The sequence below is a fragment of the Myotis brandtii genome, unplaced genomic scaffold (assembly GCF_000412655.1).
Source record: "Myotis brandtii unplaced genomic scaffold, ASM41265v1 scaffold63, whole genome shotgun sequence".
Lineage (NCBI taxonomy): Eukaryota > Metazoa > Chordata > Mammalia > Chiroptera > Vespertilionidae > Myotis > Myotis brandtii.
In genome coordinates, this window is record NW_005370411.1 from 1,526,051 (window position 1) to 1,534,068 (window position 8,018).

Genomic DNA, 8,018 nt, shown 5'->3' on the forward strand with positions numbered 1-8,018 from the left:
GCTTTGGCATTATTCACATGTAATAGCAGTTTATAATTTTCTGCAAAGCATTTCACATGGTTTGGTGTTCATTAAACATAAATTAATTTACTCTGAGTATAATAACCCCCATATTATATTCCAGTACATTATTTAACACTTAACTCTAAACTGAATTCCATATCCCTGATTATCATACCTTTCACAGCATTTTTATACATTTCTTTTCTTTACATTCCTAAGTGGAACTGGTATTTATGACTCATCTCAGAAGACTTGGCACCGTCTCATTTCATTTATTTGTAGAGAGCTGGTGCCATTTTCCCTTGACCTTCTTATTTCTTTTCTTTTATTATCCACCTACTCTCACTGTTCAGGACTCTGTAAGAGATGGGTACACAGCGTAAGGAATAGGAAAGGCTGTCTGAAAGGTTTCCTAGGCTACAGATGGCTTATGGAATACTGCGTCGTGCACAGCCAGCTACCTACCCCTCAGTGGCAGGTTTTGTTTAGGGGGTGGTTTTTTGTTGTTGTTGTTAATCCTCACCCAAGGATATTTTTTCCATTGACTTTTAGAGAGAGTGAAAGGGAGGAAGAGGGGGAGAGAAAGAGAGAGAGAGAGAAACATCAATGTGAGAGAGACACATCAGTGGGTTGTCTCCTGCACCTGTGATTGAACCTGCAACCCAATTACATGCCTTTGAGTGGGAATCAAATCCAGGACCCTTCGTGTGCGGGCTGATGCTCTAACTACTGAGCATACCGGCTAGGACAAGTTTTTAGTTTTGTTTAATCCCTATATTATTCCGTATCTCTGATCTGTGATGGTAATGAGGGCCATGCTTTAGTGCACCATCCGTCACAGCTTTTCAACTGTGCAATTCATTTAGATTGAGATATAATGAGATAGTTTATTAAAATCTTACCAAGGGCCCAGCCTGTGTGGCTCAATGGTTGAGCATTGAGGAGATCACAGTTCGATTCCCTGTCAGGGCACATGCCTGGATTGTGGGCTTGATCCCCAGTGTGGGGCGTGCAGGAGGCAGCCGATCAATGATTCTCTCTCATCACTGATGTTTCAATCTCTCTCTCCCTCTCCCTTCCTCTCTCTGAAATCAATAAAAATATTTTTTTAAAGAAATGTTATGGAAAACGACTTTGTATTCATTCCCAAAGGAACACTGAATTTTGGAGCTGGAGGGGACCGTGTTTGGAAGCGGAGAAACCAGAGTCCTAACAAATCCAAATCTTCTGAGCCCCTGTCCAGTGGGCTTTTTCCTGATCATCGCTGCTTTTTCTGTTAAAAAATAGAATTACATATTTTTTTCTTTAAAATCTCTACAAAGCCAGATGTTATAGAAGGAACCCTAGCTGGTGTAATGTAGGGACTGCCTTTTGTTTTGAAGTCCCTCACTCTTTCTTTCCTGCTCTCATACAGGTGGATAGCTTATGAAGGATCCAATTTCCTAGGACGACAAATCCTACTCGAACCCAATGAGATCCAAAATTGGACGGCATTCAGCGGGTGGAAAACCATTGGTTCCCTCCGTCCTATGAAGCAGGTAAGGAGAAAAGAACCACGCCATCCAAAATAGCTCCATTTTCTAGTAGAAGTGGCATAAACCACACCAGCATCTGAAATAATGACCATTTCACTTAGGTTGCCATTTATGTAGCAGGGCGAGTGGATTCGGGAATACTGTAGATTTTAACCAGTTCATAAAATTCTGTCTACGGTCAATATTGGATTGTAGCTTTCAGTCCAAAGTCTTAGTGACCATGTTCCCGTTTCATAGAAAATGAAGGAATTATAAGCTCTGCAGCAGGCAAATGGAACAAGAATGAACTCTGAGACTGCACTCATTTTACTCTCTAAGTATTTGGATTTTCCCCCCCCCCCACTTATAGAATACCCGGATGGGTCCTGGCAATTTAATTGAAGTTGCATCTACTGCACTAGTGCTTGTCAGTCTTCTGCTCAGAAGCTTCCCCCTGCACTGAGAGTGACCCACTCTCCCCTGTGGCCCGAGGGGCCTAGCTCCGCTGCCTCTCCAGTCTCCCGGCTCACGGTCTTCTCCTCACTCTCATGGTGTGCCCCACGCTCCAGCATCCAGCTGTCCCACTCAGCTCCAGGCACAGGTTTGCCTCTGTCAGGTTCTCCTTCATTGGTTGCCTGGCTGCCTCTTACGCATCTCTCTAAAGTCAGCTTGCCTGCCAGGTCCTCAGAGATGCCTCTGTCTCCCTCTCTCCCAACCTAAGCCGGATCCTAAAGACCTGGTTCTCCTCCAAGCCCCTGCATGCGGTTTGTAACCGTGTAGTTACGGTCGGAGTGGTGCTCTCACTCTGTTGCAGCCTGTGGAGGCTTTTTGCACTGCCCCAGTGCCTGTCACAATGTAGGAGCTCAGGGACTTATTTAATGAAGGAATGAAAGTGAAAATGGATGCATGAATGTTTGACATTATGTAAAGAATTGTGGAGGATGAAGGATAGACATGACTTCTGCCTTTGTAGAGCTTCATTTTGAGGGGTAAAATATCCAGCTCAAAATCTATAATAATAAAAGGGTAATATGCTAATTAGACCGGACATCCTTCCTGACAAAGCCAGAGCCAGAGGGGCGCCAGCCAGGGTGCCTGCGGGAAGCCCGTGCCGGCAGTCGGGGGAAGGAAGGTCTACTCTTGCACAAATGTTCATGCATTGGGCCTCTAGTCCTATATAATAAAAGGCTAATATGCAAATTGTCCCCTCGACCAGGAGTTCGACCAGGGGGCGGGGCCGGCCGGCCAACCACCCACGGCCCCTGCCAGCCTGGCCCAATCAGCCATGATCGGGGTGGACTGGCAGGACCCCACCCATGCACAGATTTGTGCACCGGGCCTCTAGTAATAACATAAAATGCAAAACTGTGTGATCATCCAGAAGCCACAGGCAGTGCTGGTGCAGAGAAGGGCAGTGTGGACATGTGTGGGAGTGTGGCAGGTTTCAGGAGCGTGGGGAACCACAGGCTGTTGGGTCAGATGGTCAACAGGTATGCCATTTGTCCTTTTCTCTAACCCCTTAGAGGCTTTTCTTACCTGATTCCAACAATAGTTCTTTAAGGCGGGAGTTTTTTCCCCCCATTTTCTAGATGGAAAAATAAGGCCCAGGGAGATAAAGCAAATTGGCGAGAAGCATTCAAGTGTCAGAACCAGGATTCGAACCAAATCGATTGTGTTCTAAAATCTGTGTTCTTAGGCATCCGCACTCTACTCTCCTTCAAAATGAGATCCGTGTTTACAGAGCGTCACCCTATGTTCCAGGCACTGAGCTCAGCGGAACAGTTGACATAAGTGCTGAGGCTCTGAGGTTCAGGTCTGACACACTGTTAAGTAGCTGATGGCAAGTAAAAACCTGTCCTAATTGGCTGCCCAGCCAGCGTGGCTCAGTGGTTGAGCATTGACCTATGAACCAGGAGGTCACATTTAATTCCCAGTCAAGGCACATGCCCGGGTTGCAGGCTCGATACCCAGTAGGGGTTGTGCAGGAGGCAATCAACGATTCTCTCATCATTGATGTTTTTATCTCTCTCTCCCTCTCTCTTTGTCCCTGAAATAAATATAAATATAGATAGATAGATAGATATAGATATATATAGATATATATAGATACATAATTTTTTTTAAAACTGACCTAACACACGCACATGCACACACCTTCATTCCCACCACTCTGGTTCCACTGGTTCAGATCGTAGCCCTGTCACCTGTAAGCAATGTGACTTTGAGCTGGAATGTCACCTGATCTCTTAGCAGCTAGGACTCCTCACTGGTGAGACGGTGACCACAGTCCTTACTTCTCACTAACGTTGTGAGGATTAAATAAGATACATGAAGAACTTGACACAGCTCCTGGCTTATATTGCTATAGTAACACGTTTATCTTGCAAGTACCATTCACATGGCCCTGGAGAGAATCAGAGATGCTCTTCTGAGAGATCCCGGACGTCAGTGGGCTCTCCTGGCACAGTATGTGGTACAGGGTTTCATGACCTTCACATGCTTATTCTTCCCGCCTGGCCCATGGGACGATGGGTAATCGCATGGGAAAAAGCAAGGCAGAAGTGGGACCTCCGTGTAGTTTTTACCAACCATTCAATAATATTTAATTCTGTGTTGTTAGAAACTCGAGAATATTTCCCTCTCTTCTGAAAGGTGATTCCTTGCTGGGGAAGGAGTCCCTGCCCATTGCTCAGGGCCCTGAGAATTAAAGATAACTGGAACAGTAGCCTCTCACTTTACAGAGAAGCTTTTTGACAGTTAACATTATGTTATTCTTGCATTGTGCTTTAGGAAATACCTGATTCTTACTCTGGTTAAGCATTTCATTTCAAAATGATATTTTAACAGGGATTGTTTTTCCTGTTGTCCATTTAGGCCACAGCTTTGAAACCCAGCCAAGGAATTCTGGTTCTAAAACAGTACTGTAGGCCTTACTGTCCTTTTGGTAAGGCTGTTAGTACTGCTTTAATTCATATTCTTGCCTGGAAAGTTAGGAATAATTACAATGCGATTCTCTTTGAGGTTGGGAATTGGGAAGTCACTGAAGCACTTACAATGCGCATCAGTGTTTTACAGTCTAATTACAGAGGAGTCAGTACAAGTATGCAATAAGGGTAATTAGTGCCTTGCTTGAGTTAATTGATTAAACCTGTGATGTTTGTTCCTAACATAATTGGAACTCTGTCCTCTGTGAAGGTCATGCCTGATTTCTTACATGTACAAGGTAAGGAAACTGTAATAAAGATATAATGAAGCCTCAAGAATTAATAATTGGCCCTAGCCAGTTTGGCTCAGTGGATAGAGTATCGGCCTTCGGACTGAGGGGTCCCGGGTTCGATTCCGGTCAAGGGCACGTACCTCGGTTGCATGCTTCCGGCCCTGGTCAGGGGGCATGTGGGAGGCAACCAATTGATGTGTCCCTCTCACATCAGTATTTCTCTCTGTCTCTCCCTCTCCCTTCCACTTTCTCTAAAAGTCAATGGCAAAAATATCCTCGGGTGAGGATTAAAAAGAAGAATAATTGCAGTGGGAGACCAGGCTGGATTATGGAAAATTAAATATGTTACTATCACATTACGAACGCAGAAATTATGGTTTGAAACATGTAAAACAATTGTCAAGTAGGGGTCTTTTTCACCTGCTTTCAATGACCAGATAAAAATGAGTCTACTAAGTGTTCAAAGTGTTCGTTTCCTTAGAAAGGCTAAACATGGCAGCAGTTTACCAGAATTCCAGAGGCTTTGCACTGATTTCCCACAAATGTTGAGATAGAATAGTCATTGCTGGTCTTGCCGTGATACCTTGTTGCATCGACCTGGCACTTACGTTTCTCAGCGAAAGTCCTCCCTTATTAGATAACAGACCTCCTGTTAGTACTTAGCAAGGTTCTAACTGGGATGCAACACCTGACCCAGGGTCAGGGTGCTGGGTGTCCTCTGTGTCACCTCACGAAGACCGGAGGCCTAGGTTCCGGGACTGAAGACCAGCTTGCATGGAGCCTCAGTCGTGTGCTGTCCTTCCACCATCTCGCTGAGTCTCAGCACACTGGCGCCTCTGGGACCGCCGCTCACTCCCTGCCTAAGGGTAATGTGTGCTGTTCAGCACAGGCCTTAGGCTTAGAGTATCATGGGTGAGGGAGGGCTTGGGTGCAGACAGACCATGCTTCTCCGCCTCCGTTTAACCATTCTGATAAAATTCAGGTCATAGTTATACTTTGTTAAAGGGTTGTTCTGGTTATTAATACTGACATAATAGAATAGCTCAGAAAGCATTTAGTATTAAGTTTTTTTATTACCTATTGTCTTGCTGTGGTTCTCAACCTTCCTAATGCCGCAACCCTTTAATACAGTTCCTCATATTGTGGTGACCCCCAACCATAAAATTATTTTCATTGCTACTTCATAACTGTAATTTTGCTACTGTTATGAATCATAATGTAAATATCTGATATGTGGGATGTATTTTCATTGTTCGCGACCCACAGGTTGAGAACCACTGCTTTAGAGGCTAGTCCTAGATTTAATATTTTAAAACTGTCTATATTCCACATCCAGGGGATGAAGTCCTTTGTTACCCAGTTTTTTAATAAACAGTGTAAAGGTCAACAAAGTGTAAATGTAAACGAGGAGATTACGACAGCTCCTAGGGTGCTGGCCACCTGGGTCTTTAAGACCTCCCACAGCAGTCACTTGCACTCAATCACAGCTCAAGACAGTGTGTCTGATGGTTGCACGAAGCTGCTATGAGGTCCTCTTAGGGAGTACCTGGCCTATTCCTACTCCCCTGCCTCCCCAGACAGTTAGAGCATAGCAGCTATTGAATTAAGCTTGTCAAGTTCCTAATTCCACCCCCGTGCCACACGGAATTCTAGAGAATGAAAGTATTACCTTTACTCTTCTAAAGGACATTTTTCAGAAAAATATAATAGAGATTGTAAGTTGGAGCTTTGTGCTCAGTGGTGTAAGGATTTGCTAATAGGAAATATTAATTTATATATATTTGCTAAAGGGACTGAGTGAAACTGACAGGACCACGGTAAATCCCATCACCTCTCCCTTCCCCCCCCTCCAGGCCTCCCCTTGGGAAGGACTGATCTCCACATTCAACAGGTTTTTCCTAAATGCCTGTTTCTCCCCGTCGCAGCCTGCAGTGTACATCAGGATCAGGAACCGGGCCCAGAAGGAGTACCTGACGGCCACTGGAAATGCCGCTGACGCCCGGGCGAACTCTGTGTGCACCGCCCCCTACAGCGGGAAGAACACGCAGGTCTGGCACTACTGCCGAGGACTCTTCAAATCCAAGGTAACCAGCGCTCATACCAGGCCCTGCTGTTGGGTTTGGGCTTGTTCTTCTGGAAACCAGAATCTTGTCAAATCAAAAGGCATGAAAAAATAACAGAACTTCCTAGAAACAGTTTGTCCCTGATTATATAAATACTGGTGTTGATACATGAAAGTGACTGGACTTTATTTTAAAGTAAAATCTAAGATCACACACTGTGATCTAAATGGTTCTTTAGAACCAATGGTGACAGTCACTGGGTCCAGGTTGGGCAGTGTGCTTCTCAGGTGAGGTGCTCCTTTAAAGCCCAGATGGAACTGGCTGCCTTTGGGATTCCAAACCCGGTGGTGCCTTCTCGTTTTCAAAATGAAGTAGCTAGAGAAGAGAGAAGCTGTCACTGGGGAAAGCCTAGGAAATAAAATCCGGGTTTTGTTTCTCTGAGACCCCTCCGTGTCTGATGCTGTGGGGAATAAAAGTTTTAGAACGTTCCAAGTGTATTGTATTGTCTCGCCAGTGGCTTGTCTACTTTTATCTCATGCTTCACCCAAAATGAAAAGTATTAAGAAAACTAAGTTCTTTGAGCTAATACTTGTAAGCTAACAGGGACTTAACATGTAATTCTAGTCCAACAAATATTTATTGAACATCTGTTGTTAGATGTAGACATCTTTTTAGAAACAAGTGCCTCTATTTCAGGTTTATTTCTATACCATTTCCTCCCCTCAGCGATAACGAAGCTTTTGGGGAGCTTACTGAAGTGATAATTATGCTGTGTACAGTATTCTTTTCAGAGGGGACATAGTCGCTCACTGTCTGTGACTTGTTCACATGGAGGAAGGGCCCGGCGTGTGCTCGCCCTCTCGGGAGCACGCCGCCCTCCCAGGCCTTTCCCTCTTCTAAGCCCCAGGGCCCTTCTTTGCTTCTGTAACTTGTTCCCTGAGCCTGAACAGCCCAGCTGGTTCCCTTCCACTACCTCTGTAACTTGCTAAATAAATTTTCTCTTGAAGTTTGAAAAGAAAAAAAGAAAAGGGACCCAATTCAAGGTATTTTAGCAAACACAGTGCTACCCATGCATTTCTTTTTATTTATTTATTTATTTTTTTATTAAATCTTTATTGTTTAGATTACATTTGTTCCTCTTTTTTTTTTTCCCCTCATAACTCCCCTCCTCCCAGTTCCCGCCCCACCCTCCGCCCTCACTCCCCACCCACTGTCCTCATC

General features: G+C 44.7%; 1 protein-coding gene across 1 annotated transcript in view; it reads left to right on the forward strand.

The window, feature by feature from the left end:
• The window catches only part of CRYBG3 (beta-gamma crystallin domain containing 3), a 134,311-nt gene that overhangs the window by 122,029 nt on the left and 4,264 nt on the right, over window positions 1-8,018 (forward strand). The window contains exons 20-21 of the mRNA XM_005880202.2: window positions 1,418-1,541; window positions 6,660-6,818. Coding sequence (XP_005880264.1) covers window positions 1,418-1,541; window positions 6,660-6,818 — 283 coding nt within the window. The remainder of the gene's footprint in view (window positions 1-1,417; window positions 1,542-6,659; window positions 6,819-8,018) is intronic.